This window comes from Panicum virgatum, chromosome 8N (assembly GCF_016808335.1).
Source record: "Panicum virgatum strain AP13 chromosome 8N, P.virgatum_v5, whole genome shotgun sequence".
NCBI classification, from domain to species: Eukaryota; Viridiplantae; Streptophyta; class Magnoliopsida; order Poales; family Poaceae; genus Panicum; species Panicum virgatum.
This window is the reverse complement of record NC_053152.1, coordinates 33,080,688-33,095,734: the sequence shown is the minus strand read 5'-3', so window position 1 is coordinate 33,095,734 and position 15,047 is coordinate 33,080,688. Positions and strand designations below refer to the sequence as shown.

General features: G+C 45.2%; 2 protein-coding genes across 2 annotated transcripts; one reads left to right on the top strand and one right to left on the bottom strand.

Annotated features, from left to right (window-relative positions):
- The first annotated feature begins 641 nt into the window (after positions 1-641).
- Positions 642-1,231, top strand: LOC120684962. Its single transcript, XM_039966814.1, has one exon. The coding sequence runs from the start codon at positions 642-644 to the stop codon at positions 1,047-1,049; it is 408 nt and encodes a 135-aa protein (XP_039822748.1). The 3' UTR covers positions 1,050-1,231.
- An 11,212-nt stretch (positions 1,232-12,443) lies between these two features.
- On the bottom strand, positions 12,444-14,621 carry LOC120686670 (anthocyanidin-3-O-glucoside rhamnosyltransferase-like). Its single transcript, XM_039968886.1, has 2 exons — positions 12,985-14,621; positions 12,444-12,580 (listed from the first exon to the last, which is right to left on the bottom strand). The coding sequence occupies exon 1, from the start codon at positions 14,455-14,457 to the stop codon at positions 13,045-13,047; it is 1,413 nt and encodes a 470-aa protein (XP_039824820.1). The 5' UTR covers positions 14,458-14,621; the 3' UTR covers positions 12,444-12,580; positions 12,985-13,044.
- Positions 14,622-15,047: the final 426 nt, after the last annotated feature.

Below are 15,047 nucleotides of genomic sequence, written 5' to 3'. Positions count from 1 at the left end.
CTACTTTACTACCACATTAAATTCGAATACAGATATTCATATTGATATTTAAACGGATACGGATACGGATATCGGATAATTCGAATATCTGCTATCCGTTTCCCATCCTTACAAAGAACCCCCTTGGGCTAAACATTGGCCTACCACTTAAGAGCTAAAGATTAGCACTCTAAATTATTCCTGGGCTAATCTTCCAAACAGGGCCCTGGACCAGCTGGTACCACAATTTGTAGTATTGGGTTGACTTGCCTAGAATTAAAGAATCCCAACAATCTCATGGCGCACCATTGATTCATAAGAACAGATCTCCCTACCAAAATAAAAGAAGAATAATGGATGTGCTTTTAAAAGTATCCACATTACGCACTTAACCTTGCCAAAAACAAGGACAAATTATTTAGTAGTACTTCGATTTCAATATGAAAGGCATGTTTTTATTTGGCCGATTCTGGAAATCAATAAATAAAGGCCATAATGTATATTAGGCATGTATTTATCTCATACTTATTTCCTCCCTAAACCCAAATCCCACTCTGCTTATATAAAGTCCAACAGGGCACTGTACCCATCTTCATCCACTGCAACATCAATCCGCCACCTCGATCAAGAAGGATCAAACCAAAAGAATCAAAGAGAGATCCATGGCCGCCACCAAGGCCGGTGTCCTTCTTGTCCTCGCTGCCCTAATCTCCTGCCATGCTCTCACGGGCAGCGCGCAGCAGATAGGTGGCACCTGTCACCTGTCGGACATCAAGGTCTCGCAGGAGAAGACGGGGAAGGTCGTGCAGGGGCAGCCGGAGTACCGGGTGACCTTCGAGAACCTGTGCGAGTGCCCGCAGGACTACGTCGACGTGCGCTGCAACCGCCTGCCCAGCGTCGAACCCATCGACAGCAAGCGGATCAAGGTGATGGATGAGCTCTGCATGCTGGCCACGACCCTGTTCCAGGGGTCCAAGATCTCCTTCACCTACGCCTGGAAGACGCCGCAGAACTTCACCGTCGTCAGCGCAACTTCGCGGTGCGGCGAGGGGAATGGTCCAAGGGTCTAGGCTAGGGGTGCCTGGAAAGGAACAATTAGCAATTGTTGACGTTCCTTGTGTGATTTCAATCCTGCTTGTTATCCTCCTAGCGTTAGTGTTCTTAATAAAATCGCTACACAAACTCTAGGGAATGGAAAGAGTAGCTTGGGTACCTGTATCGGCCTGTAGAACATTTAAGCAGTTATTATACAAACGGCCAGTGATTTGAATGTTTGCTTTTCAATCAACCTGTTCAAAAACATAAATAAAGATATAACAATCCATGTTCCTATGCAGTGGCAAAACATAAAGAAAACTCTCTTCTTGTGAAGTCCTCCTGTCTCTAGGTGCTAGCAATGTTAATCATCACATCCATATCAGCCGGTGCGAAGAACTTCGTCAGCTCCTATCTGCTCCATGAAGCCGTCATGGAGTCGGTCAGTTCATCGACCAGTTTAGGAGCAGGTGCGGTCGACAAGCGAACCGGCCCAAGGGATCCTAGCCAATTCATATTCCAATTTCTGGAGTTTCACCAGTCCCTGTTCGACGGATCAGGCCTTGCTTCAGCACATCCATTCTGTCTAATATTGCGCGCCAAATACGGGATGGTCTTGATCCTAGCTGCGCTGACAGAACAGCCCCTGCCGAATAGTATACTGATTTCAAAATGCGAGCACCACGTAAACTCTCATCCTGCAAAATTCCGCATGCTTGTTTTGCTTGTAGAGCTAAATTGAAAAGCTCTATATCCCTAAAACCAAGCCCAGCGAAGAACTTTGGTTTTATCGTGTCATCCCATACAACCCAACATGTTTTCCTCTTGCCTTCCTGGCTGCCCCACCAAAAATTCCGGATTAAACTGTGGGTCTGTCTCTTTGTCAAGTGACTGAGTTTTTATAAACACTTAAGTCACTACCGGAAACCGGCACTTTGCCGTGTACCCGGTTGTTTGCCGTGTGCTTTTTATCGAGCACACGGCAAAGAATCTCATGCTTTGTCGTGTTCCTTTTTTTTTACACAGCAAAGCTATATTTTGCCGTGTGCTTTATTTTGGCATATGGCAAATTAATAAATTTACTGTGTGTTTTCTACACATGGCAAAGTAATACAATTTTTTTCTCTTCTCATTTCGAAACTTCTTCGATACTCCGGATGTGTAGAAATTTTTAAAAAATAGATGTTTGACGTGTGCTAGATCAAGGCACACGGAAAATGACCAAGCTTTGTCGTGTGCCCTAGATCTGGCACATGGCAAAGTGAGATTTAAATTTTGTAAACGACTTCGGATGGGGAAATAGTAAAAGTTATGAAAGTTTGTAGCTGAGAATTTTTTTATTTAAATTCATTTAGGGTCTCAAACAAGCAATTTACACTCGGTTTAGTATAATATGTGGGGAATGAAAATGGAGTATAGATACAAATGAGTGTATGGTGCTTTGGTAGAGGAGGTTACACGCGAGGGGGAGGTCGTGAATTCGAATCCCAATAGCGCGTGAATATTGCTAGCGGCGTGTAGCGCGTGAAAAATGCCGAGACTTGTGACTTCGATGGAGCGGGCGGATGGTTGGGCAGTGGGGTCATCTTCAACTTAATATTTTTTTTTTGCTGTTTTCAAAACATTTTCTTATTTTTCAAAAAAAAATATTTGCTGAGTGTTTTTTTACACATGACAAACTTTTTGCCGTATGCCCGATAAAAGGTTCGCGGCAAAAGACCTCTTTGCCAATGTTTGTTTGCCATGTGCGGCACACGACAAAGGTTTTTATACACACACGGCAACTGTCGGGTTTCCGTAGTGAGTTATCCAAACTGATAGTTGGGTATCAATTAAAGCATTCAAATATAATTGTCAGTCATAGGGTCAGCGACACAGTAAATACTAGGTGATTTCCCATGCGTTGCTGCGAGACTTGAAATATAGAAGGAATATTATTTTAGCTAAATAAAAAATTAACAACATAACACTCGCAAAGTATGAGAAATTTTTCCTTTTTATTTCTTTATACTTTTTTCTTTTTCTCTCTTATTTTATTTTTTCCTGTTTATTTTCTCTACCTTTTCCTTTTCTCCTTTTCTTCTTCTTCTTTTCTTTTTCTCCCTTTAATCCTTATCCTTGTATTCTTATTATTATATTATTCTTTGCCCACCTCTTTTCCTCCCCATCAGAAAACCATAAAAAAGAAGATTGAAAACCAAACACCTTGTAGATGAGCGTAAACACCACCAAAGACATTTCATCTCCTTTTTCCTGCAGCATAGTTGGGGAGCGGATGGTGGGCATGGAGGTTGCAGCCCTGCAGCACAGCGGCGGCGTTACCGAAGATGAAGTCGACATTGCCCTTAGCTACAGTCGTGCCGATTAGGGCAGGGCATACCATAGGTGGAGTGGAGTTATTTAAACTCGATTGCAGGGATGATCTTTGGGTTTCTTCGTATTGCTGTGATGACCTTTGATTTTCTTTAGGTCCTCAGGTGTGTTTGTTGTGGTGGAGGAATTATTTGCGCTAAAATTGATGGCTTACAATAGTGACTTGCAGTTGTGCACATAAAATCAGTAGAAGGCATAAATAGAAGGTCTTAGTGAATGATGACGTGGATAGCTTGCATGTTGAGAGAAATAGAATTAATGACTCTTAGTGGGGACTAACTTTATGGTTTTATAGTTATTTGCGCTAAAATTGATGGCTTACAATAGTGACTTGCGGTTGTGCACAGAAAATCGGTAGAAGGTATAAATAGAAGGTCCTAGTGGATAATGATGTGGATAGTTTGCATGTTGACAGAAATAAAATTAATGACACTTAGTGAGGACTAACTTTATAGTTTTTATAGATTTCCGTTATTCCTAATGGGTCTGCTGATGTCGCGATGTTTAGATCCGTTATGATCTATTGAGTGGGTTTGTGGATTTGTTAGCTGCAATTAGCCCTGTGTATATTGGGATTCTTATTGTTCCGACTGTCTACAATTGGGCCTGTGTATGTTGCACTTCTTATGGTCTGCTGGTGGTTTCACAAGGCGAAAGCAATAGCTACATAACAGATGCGAGAGAAGCATACGAGATATACTTAATTAGAATAATATTCACATATTAATAATAGGGAAAAGTCCAATTTTCACCCTCGAATTATTGCAAAAGTCTGATTTTCAATCTTCAACTACGAAATCGGACAACATAGGCCATCCAACTGTCAAAATCGGGCAAATTTAGCCCTTGGGGTGGTTTTGCATTTTCTAAAAATTAAATAAATCTAATTAGATTAAAAAAATCAAAACTAATTCACTTTAAATCAAAAAAATGTGAAACTAGTACCAAATGTTTTCTAAAAATGTAACCTATCTATTATTGCTCCATTTGAATCTTAGTTATTAAAAATAATAGGCATAACTGCAGGTAGCCAAATATTATGAACATAAAAAAATTAGATCTGAATAGCTCACAAGTCATGTGACAATAGATAGGTTACATTTTTAGAAAACTTTTGATACCCATTTCATAATTTTTTGACTTAAAATGAATTACTTATAAATTTTTTAGTTTAAAATTGAATATTTTTAATTCTCACAATGGAAAACCACCTTCAAAACCACCCTAGGGGCCAAATTTGCCCGGTTTTAACAGTTGGATGGCCTATGTTGTCCGGTTTCGTAGTTGAAGGTTGAAAATCGGACTTTTTACGATAGTTGGAGGGTGTAAACTGGACTTTTCCCTTAATAATATACTCTTATGAAGTTTTTTTTTTCACGCTGGCACCAATGGGTTATTTCACCAACAAGTTAAATGCTCCGGAAGAATTGTATGATTCCGATGAGAGCACATTTGAGGTAGAAATCATTTACCCTGCTATCTACCAAAATTGAAAGAAATGAATGGATATTTATATCTTTGATGAAATACTAACTTACGATATAACCGTGTGATATATAGCATTCTGTGCATGTAACAACAAGCTGACTTGAAGGCCATACAACTTATACATCCGAATATCAAGATGTCATCCAAATGACACAGACAACTCAAATTCACCAGCATAGCAGTGGAAGCGGGTCAGATAACAGTGAGCTGTCTGTATGGAAGTGGTTCAAACGATGCATGATGGTGGGTTCTCGGCTACCGCGGCAGTGGCTATCTATGATGAGATTGTTGATCTTTGGAAGGAATTCAGGGAGATTTCCATTAGTCATTGTAACAGAGCTGGTAATGCTGTCGCCCATGAATTAGCTAGGCAAGCTTTACGGCAGGAGAGCTCTTTTGTTTGGATTGAGGAGCCCCCTCCCTCTATCCTTCATTTGCTTGTAAACAATGTAACTGTGTTAGTGAATCAATAAACTTTGCCTAAAGTTACAAAAAAAAAGTGAATTCAAATGGCATTGAGCAGGTGTTTGCTGTGGACAACAAGATGTGGCAAGTCAATTTCTACAAACATAATGAAAGTAGTGCATTCAGATAGCAGTGACATGTTATTTGATATGTGTTGGCGGTTAAAATTGGCAAATACTGAGGCCGACTAGTCAAACTGGATGGGCCAACCAGTCAGACCGCCCCGAGTCTGTGTAATTCGAGTCGAGTTAGATCTGTATTTTAGAGTTATTTTGTAACCCGATTTGGAAGGGGTACGTCCTCCCCGACCTATAAATATAAAGGCCACGGCCGATTGAGGTCATTCTACCAAATCGAACAAATATTTATTATTTTCTTCAAATGCTAGCTTTTTCAACATTTTCCTGTTTTTTCTCATCTCTATGGCGTTCAAAGGCGTTTTGGGTGGTCTGTTGACTCCAAGACAACCCTAGATCTCCAAGCTCCCACGGAGTCCCTCCCAAGCTTGGGGTTTTAGGTCTTGTAGTGCCTCTGCCTCCAATCAGTCTGACTGGTTGGCCGGACCGGTCTGCGTGAAGGCGCTGCTGGTGGTCGATTGTCGCGATCTGTGCGTTCTAGCGCTTGTGTGTTAGCCAATTCTGTGTCAACATACTTTTTCGTGACTCCGCTGGTGTAGAATAAGCATCCATCAGCAGCTATGACTGGTGATAAGGCAATTCCCTCCAAGGTAGATGCTACAACTATCGATGTCAAGTATGAAGACATACCTGAGGAGCGCCGCAAGCAATTCGAGGCCTAGCTCAAGAAGGAGCAAGAAGAGGCCACGAGGAGATTGCTTGCATGTTACGGGAAGACTCGGTAAGGTGTCATTGAGAAGGAGTCGTTTGTCATGCCTACAATCACGTTGCCAACCCCATCTACTACTACGTCTACTTCTGGTGCAAGCAATGTAAGTTTCAACGTAAACGATTTTGTTAAACAATTTGTAGATGCTCTTGGTAGTTGTAGCGAAAATGGCCTCTCATGCCATATTTCAATATAATATTTTGGTGATTGATATAGACAACACAACACTTGGACTAATATGATTGTTAAGAAAACCATTCTCAGGCTTTTAGGTTCAAGTGATGACAAAGAGAAGATAGGCGTAGCTAGGCCCGAAGGGCCACCCCTACGGGGGTTCCGCTCTAGGGCAAAATGAACTCACCGGTGCAATCACAGAGAAGGCCTGCGAGCTAGGGTTTGGCACCGGATTAACCGGCGTTGGGTATTTTACACTCGTCGGTGCATTGACTTGGAGTACGTCTGGAAGTTTGGTTTCACCGGTTGAACCGACGTTAGGAAATTTGTATACGTTGGTGCATTGACAGATGAAGACAGAGGAAATTCTATACACCGGATGAACCGACGATTGGGTCTTGGTGAACGTCGGTGCAGTTGTCCAGAGAGTTGGTTTTTAGAGTTCAAATAGCAACTACATTCACCGGTTAAACCGACGTAGCATCGGTTGATTGCCTGTACATGTAACGGCTAGTTTTTGAGGCAGGCAGTTTTAGTATCACCGGTTAAACCGACGATGGCTTTGGAGGTACGTCGGATTAACCGGCGTTAAGTGTTTTTCTGGCAGCTTTTCTCCAACGGCTATATTTGCTTGGGCTGCCTATATATACCCCCAAGGCCGGGTCATTTGAGGTTGCTGGAGTTCAAGGAAGTATACAAGAGCTAAAGATCATCTCCAACCACCATAGAGCTTCATTATACATCATATAGGCTTAAGCACACTTGTGAGAGTGCTTAGTGCTTGTTTAGGCTTAGTTCTTGAGAGAACTAGCTTGAGAGAAAGCCTTGCTGCGGCAAGCACCTTGTGTACTCGTCGTGTGACCCTCCGACTTGGTGTGGAGTGGCAACGACACTTTGTGCGGGGAAGGAGGCCCCTACTTGGTGTTAAAGCTCCAAGATAGTGAAGACGGTGCCGTGGTGACGCTTCGAGATAGACGGTGGCGGTGACCTCGTCTTTGTGACTTGGCGTCACTTAGCCTTTGCTTGTCGGGAGCCTTGGAGGCGTGGCAAGACGGTGATCAAGCGAAGAGGCTCGGCATCACACTTGTTCGTGTTGGACAAGTGGCCGTGGATGTAGGGAGGGACTTTGGTGTCCTAACCGAACCACGTTAAATCGTGTGTCTTGGTGTCTTCACGGGAGTTTGCATATCCTCTCCCTTACCGCTTTACTTACCGCATTACGTTTCCGCATTTACTCTTTCTTGCTTACCTTTACTTTCCTAGTTAGTTTGATTAGGATTGGCTATAGGTTGCAAGTCTTTTGGGGTAAGTAGAGGGTAGCATAGATAAACCTTAGTCATAACTAGCATGTGTAGGACGTGTTAGGTTTATCTTATGCAATTAGATTGAGCCCTAGGTTAAAAAGCGATTAGCGACCCTATTCACCCCCTCCCCCTCTAGGGTCGGACACCCCGGTGATCCTTACAGTAGTAGATTTGAAGAGTCGCAGAAGATTACGCAGGATTTGCTTATTGATATGAATCTGCAATTCAATGGTAATAAGGGAAAAAAGGTCGCTCATGATTATTTTAATGAAACCCCTAATGCTAATCATTCGGCTGCACAGACAGGTATTCCAGAATATGGTATGCCGCAGAATAATTTCGCAGGGCAATCACCACCACCAGGCTCAGTTTGGCCCACAACGACCCACTACCGTGAGACCTCTTACAACTGACAGCTGAGGCTACACAATCGTTACGATACTTTATGGACCTCCTACTCCCTAACCGAACGTGGAAAATTACACTGACATAAAATAGGGTTGTCACCAACTGCAGGCTACCTCTACAAACCATGGAAATGGACGACATCTAGCAACACTTGATTAACCTGCGAGGAGCCCCCACCCTTCGGATGGACAGACATCATACTTGAGCAAACTTTCGAATACTGAAATGGGTACCAGTGTACTAAAGCTAATTGTCTAATCATGCAAAGCATATTACAAAGCAAACTAATCATGAAACCTATGTCTAACCTCATAGGAGATAGATCATGCAAATATAAATAACTATAAGTTAATTCTATTACAAACAACCGACTGTTACAATTGAGAACTTGAGACGAACGCATACTTGTACTCCTGAGAAACCTCGAGTACCCGAAGACTACTACTTTCAGCCTAAATTCCACTAGGCTAAGAGCTAAACAAAAGAAAGAGCTTGAGCTTGCAATTTGAGGTGTGCCCTTATTCTTACCCCCCTCTCATATTTATGGAGGGATCGAGCACATGGGGCTTCTCGGCCAAGTTCCAGCAGGGGAGGCACTTGGAACCGACTTTAGAAAGTCTCAGGAAGCTTCACGCCAAGAGAGTAAGGCGGTGGTGCCAAGGGCCGGTCAGCCGACCATGTGTGGGCCCCAACCACCCCACTTTGGTTGGGAGGCTGCCCTGTGGGCCCTAAGGCCCAATCCAGCTGAGTGGCCTTCTGTCTTGCTCAGTTTCTGCTGCATGTGGGCTCTTTTGATCCTTTAAATGACAAATATTGTGTTCCGATTGGTCGAATAATTTCCCTTTGAATATAGGGTCCTTGCAACCTGCATTTTAGCTCATATTCCAACATTGCATATTTCCTAAGAGCATAGTGAGTTTTGTCATTATTTTAAATAAATATGCATGTAAGAAATGTAAATTCTCAAGATTTTCTGATCAAATTGACGCTTGAAAATAGTCTCCAGCAAGAGTCAACAAGCAGCATGTGCTGAACGCTGCCCGCCCCTTTGCCCAAGGTTGTCGATGCTTGCTGCATTCCGATCGCATAAAAAGATAAAAAAATAAATAATGTGAGAATGTAGTTATAAATGTGAAAAAGTTAATATCTCTCTACCTATTCTCTAATTCACCCAATCGATAGTACACATATTTGGAATGCTTAGTGCCAAAGTCACTGAATGGGTAAGTCACCAATCCAATCTCTTTGACAAATTGGGTGTCATATTAGCCATTTTAAAAATTCATAAAAAAGACAGCGACATGAATGTTAGTTCAGAGAATCTGTTGAACATAACCATGACGGAGCGGGAGACAACCATTGTAGATTCCAGTCGAGAAGATAAGGAAAGAGTGATTAGGATGTCTACAACAAATCAATTGATTTGTTTTGCAGTTGACTACCAGCCTTTGCATTCAGTTTTATGTTTAGTATTTCAATGGTTTTAGTTTTTCTTTTCGTAATATACATGTTTGCAAAGGGTTCGACTCTCTCGGGTAATTTTGTATCGATCCGAGCTTTCGCCGACGGCCGTAAGAAAGTTTATTTTCATAAGACTATTGACTCCCGGGAGCATTAAAATAAAGCCTTTGGAATGGAGGAAAAAACTGTAGGGATGTTTTACCGTACTAATCCTTCTAAAGGAAAATCCATCCAGGGGCTACACCGATATTGAGATTGGAATTTTTTCTCCTAATCCTTCCAAACACATTGCAGAGAAAAAACTGAATTTAGTGTTGCCCGAAGTCTCCAATCCAATTAACATAAATTCCACGTGAGACCAAGCCCAAGGTATTAAAAAAAAGCTTATTTTATATTATTGAAAAGATTTATATATTGAGAGACTGCAAAAATAACTCCTCCAATAAATCTAAAACTTCTACTGAGCATCTCCAAATGTTTCTTATATTTTCTCCCTAAAACTTGATGTTTGCCAACTCACCAAATAAGTATAGGGAAAAAATATCATCTCCTATAATTCTCTATTTTTTCTTCCCAACATGTGGACCCATACCTCTGCTGCCGCGATCCCTTCCCCCGTTGCGCCAAAATGATGGTGCATGCAGCTAGGGATGTACAGGCCCAGCTTAAGGGGAGGGGCAGCCAGGGCGACGGCCCGGGGCCCATGGAGTAGGGGGCCCAAGATCTAGTATGTACTAGGTACTAATATTTGGTCTAACTCGGAGTATACAAGTAGACAGTAGGTACGCAGACAGTCATGCAGGTCTTCTGCACTTCTATCCTCCTGCGTTGTGATCGCGGCTCAAGGTTCGGCATTTCATTTTCATCTACTTCGCTAGATTCGGCGTCGGGTGTATTCATTCTCTAGACGACCAGACACCAAAACAGGAGACCTGAGTCCGACGCACTCGGCACGTACTCACGCACATGCACGCACGCCGGCCAGTGTGGTGCCACCACGGCACTGTGGCCTGCGCGAGCATCTGCCGTCTAGGGGCTAGCACCTAGCACTAGGGCTCTAATAGGTTGCGGATAATGAGTCGTAAGTTGAATTTTCTAATTGTTAGGGTTCTTAACTTCTCATTTGACTAATTGCGAGGCTTCTTAATTTTTTAATTGCTAGGCACATATATATTCTAAATAAATTGCTACAGTTTTTTAAATTGCTTGGAGGTTCTTATTTGATTAATTGTTCTTGGTGATTTTGCATCAAAAAATGCTCGTAGAAATTTCTTTAAGCAGAACTGAAGGATTATTATACATGAAGTCATTGGAGTTTGGTTATTATTTAGGGTAATCATAACTCACATCATCATAATAATAGCTTTATACTTTTGTTATTTTAGTTTATAATATTAACATTATTCTTCATGAATTACATATAATATTAGAATTTCTATCTTTCTTTTAATTACAGTCTCAAATGAAAAATAGTTAGTCTACATGGCCTATAGTGTTTGGCTCGCCTTGAGGCCCTTGAAAACCATGAGCTGGCCCTGGGGATGTAAATGGTACGGATATTTTCTGACTGTATTCGAATTCGATCCGATCTAGAAGGGTTTTTATCCGTCCGTATCCGTTTCCGAGTATTCAATATCCGTATCCGAATATTCAAAAGTTACATTTTTATGATGTCGACATCCATTGCAATCTTATCCGGCAAAAACTAACACTATCTGTATTCGAATAAAATATGAAAACAAATACGATATCAGTAATATCCGTCCGTATCCGATCCGTTTACATCCCTACATGCAGCCATGGTGGTGCCCCCTTGCGAAGGCAGCCAGCAGGGCGGCGCAGGCCCTCCACGGCGCAGGAATCCAGGGTAGCGCATGCCCTGCACGGTGCAGGTTGCCAGGGCGGCACATGCACTCGACCCTGCAGACCCTCCATGGCTTCTCATCCCGTTGGCACTACGCACGCCGCCATGGGGAGGCGGAGCAGCCCCCCCCCCCGGCGGCCACTGGGTCTTCGATTCCATGGCCCGCACGGGAGGTCGATGGCCCTCCTTCTATGGTGAAGGGGTCGCCTCGAAGCAGTCCTCTGACGTTGTCTTTAGGTTGACCTTCTTTGGGGAGGCAACCTTCCGCGTCGAGGGACGGGAGGTTGACCCGCGGCGTCTATTTATCGCACGCGCGAGTGCGATGCGTGCTATCACAGAAGGCACCGCTGCTACTGTGCTTCTTCCCCGGCGAGCGCGGCGGCCGGACTTCGGAGTTGGGGGTTGGGCGGCCGCGAGGTTTGTGAGCTACAGGAGGGGGAGGGGGTGGGCAGGGATTGGTGGTTGGTGGGGGAGCGGCCGCCGGCGGCCGGGGTGGTAGAGGGCGGTGGCAGACCTTATGTTCCGGGGTTGCCGGTGCTTGGGGTGGCGCTGGCCACCGACGGCCTTAGAAGAGGCGTGGGGGGGGGAGCAGGGAAGCCCGACGGCTGCGAAGGTCGGCGGCGGGGATGCCGTCGGCCGGGGGCGGTGGATTGACATGCGTTGGGCCAGGCATCGGGCGGGGGAGCTCGAGTCGGAGCAGATTAGCGGCGGCGGCGGAGGGCGGCGGTGCCGGAGCCGGGGGAGGCGGAGGAAGGCGGGGGTGGAGGACGAGAAACTCTTCTGCGATGCTTCGACGGCAAATCCCAAAGAGCGATAAATAGAAGCCCCCAGGTTGACCTGGGATCCTGGGCGCACGAGCAAGAAATCCGTGACAAAGAAAAAACAGCGTGGGAAGGGAGGATCGGGAGGAGCTATGGTGTGCGTATTTTTAAGCACGAGAGAGAGATTTGCCAATTGTTAGGAGATGAGGAATTAGTATAGAGAACTATTGGAGATGGTTTTTTTTGCCCTTTTACAAACAAATAAGGATGGAGAAGTGAGATTAGGAACTCTTAGAGATGCTGACATCATCCAATACCAGTTACTAGGAAAGAATTATTGGGGACTGTTGGAGATGCTCAATACAATTTCAACTATAACAGTACCGACACTACAAATTCAGATGGCATTTGTGAGTTGTAGCCTGTAGATAAGGATGGATCTAAACATCCGAATTCTTAGAACAAATTTGATATTTTAAAATAGATATGCTTAAAATTTTATGCTAATCTTTTTTTATATTATCAAGCATATTATTACACATAAGAATAAAATTTTGTATAGATTTTTTTATGTATTATTTGCTCCCTACAATTAAAAAGGTGAAAAAAGATTCGAATCCGTATCCGATCCGTATTCAAATTTTTATATCTATTATTTGAGAATATATATGATAAATTTGAGGTTTAGTTTTTATGAATCTTTACAAGATCAATGTTAAATACAAGATTATGAATTTACATAGTAAATCTATATCTTATTTGTCCATAATCGAAGAAAAATGATCAAAAATCTGACATTCGAATAGACATCCGAATCCATCCTTACCTGTAGACCTGGAGAGTACTTGTACTCAGAGAAATCGGCGCCTTCTTTTTTGATATCTAGTTAAGCGACCTTGACAAGGTCCTTGAGCTTCCTGACGAACTCAGTTGCATACCCCTTCTGCACAGCGTCGTCCAGAAGGAATTCCCTCCACTTCCTCCCCTCACCGTCCCCCCCGGCTGCCATGGCAGCAGCTACTGCATCACTGACAGCATCGCGGCCAAACCATCCGTCCTCACCGCGCCGCACCACCTCCACACCGACGTGGAGCTCGCGCGCGAACACCGCTGAATTGATGTACTGATCGGTATTCATGGGCAGCAGCACCAGCCGGCAGCCGGCGGCGAGCCCCTCCACCACCGAGCTGAACCCGGAGTGGTTCACGTAGCACCCCACGCTCGGGTGCTGCAGGATGCGCTGCTGCTGAACCCACCCCGTGTGCAAGACCCCTCGCCCCTTCACCCTCTCCTCCAACCCCGGCGGAACGCGCGCCGCGAGCTCTGCCTCGGCGTCCGCACCCTTGGGAAAATTGAGCACCACCAGGAACGGCCGATTGGTGGCCTCCAGGCCGAGGAGAAGCTCTGTCGCTGCGGCGGCCGGCAGGAACGTCTCGCTGCCGAAGGAGGCGAAGACGACGGCGTTCTCCGGGAAGGAGGACAGCCAGCTGGACCACCGCTCCTCGAGCTCTCCTTGCGGCGGTTCCGGGACGACGGGGCCAGCGAGGAGCACGGGCTTGCCGATCTGCGCGGAGAAGTAGTCGATGTAGGGGCCCTCCATCTCGGCACAGGTCTTCATGACGGCGGCGGCGCAGCCCTCGAAGCAGGGAATGAAGCGGTGATACACGCTCGGCAAGCTGTAGAAGCTCTCATACGCGTACGTCAAGTCGGCGGCTTGGTACGCCGGCAGCGTGACGAGCGGCGAGTCCGAGGTAAAGCCGGCGGGGGCCGCCATGAGGTCGTGCGCGGACGGGCACCGCCCGCCGGGGCACCGAGCGGGGACGGCGAGCAACGCGAGGGTCGCGGCGGAGTAAACGTTGAAGTAGAGCGGCTTGATGCCGAGCGGCGCCGCGACGTCGCAGACCCACGGCACGGCGAAGTCGAAGATCACGGCGTCCGGGCGGAGCTCCGCCAGGAGCGCGGCGACCTGCGGCCGGGTGCCGTCGAGCGCGACCTTTAGAAGCTCAGCGCCATCGGCGGAGAGCTCTGCGGTGCTTGCGGCGCCCGCTGGCAGGCCCGGCACGCTTGGCAGGTCCAGCGGCGCGACCTTCACCGTCCCGGCGGCCTCCGCCAGCATCGCCTCGACGCGGGTTACGTTCCCGGCGGCCGTCAGGAACGTTACGCGGAAGACGCCGTCGCCGGATCCGACGATGAGCCTGCGCGTCAGCTGGGCGAACGGGCTGATGTGGCCGAAGGCGAGCCAGGGGAACATCACGATGTGAGTGGGAACGGCGGCGCTGCCATTTCCACCGCCTGACATGGTGGTGCTTGGTTGGGCGGGGTGCTGGCTGTCGCTGCCTGTTTTTACTTGGGGAATGAAGAGGCTTTGATTTGGGGTTTAATTTCTCATGCCGGTAATATTATAGAGACGACATCCACTGACGAACGGGTGAAGAAGCAAATCTCCAACTACCACCATAACAAGAGCGCATCTCCATTATTGCTGGGAGGAGACTCTATGCCGAGGCCTTAGATTTCCATGCTAAAAATTTTGGAATAGAATCTTATTATTTCGAAGTACTAAATAAAATTTATTTGTAAAACTGTTTGTATGGATGGATCGTAAATCGCGAGATGAATCTGATGAGGCTAATTAATCTGATTAATTTATAATTAGCAGATGATTAATGTAGCATCACTGTTATAAATTATTGATTAGGTAGGCTCGTTAGATTATCTTGCGATATATAATTTATTCGTGCAAAAAATTTTATAAATAGATTTATTTAATACTCTATGTATGGATGTGTTCAAATATTCGATATGACATTTTTGGATGTAAAATTTTGGGATCTAAGCGAGACCGCTTCCTCTATGCCACGGCCTCATCACCTGACAACATCAGTCGAT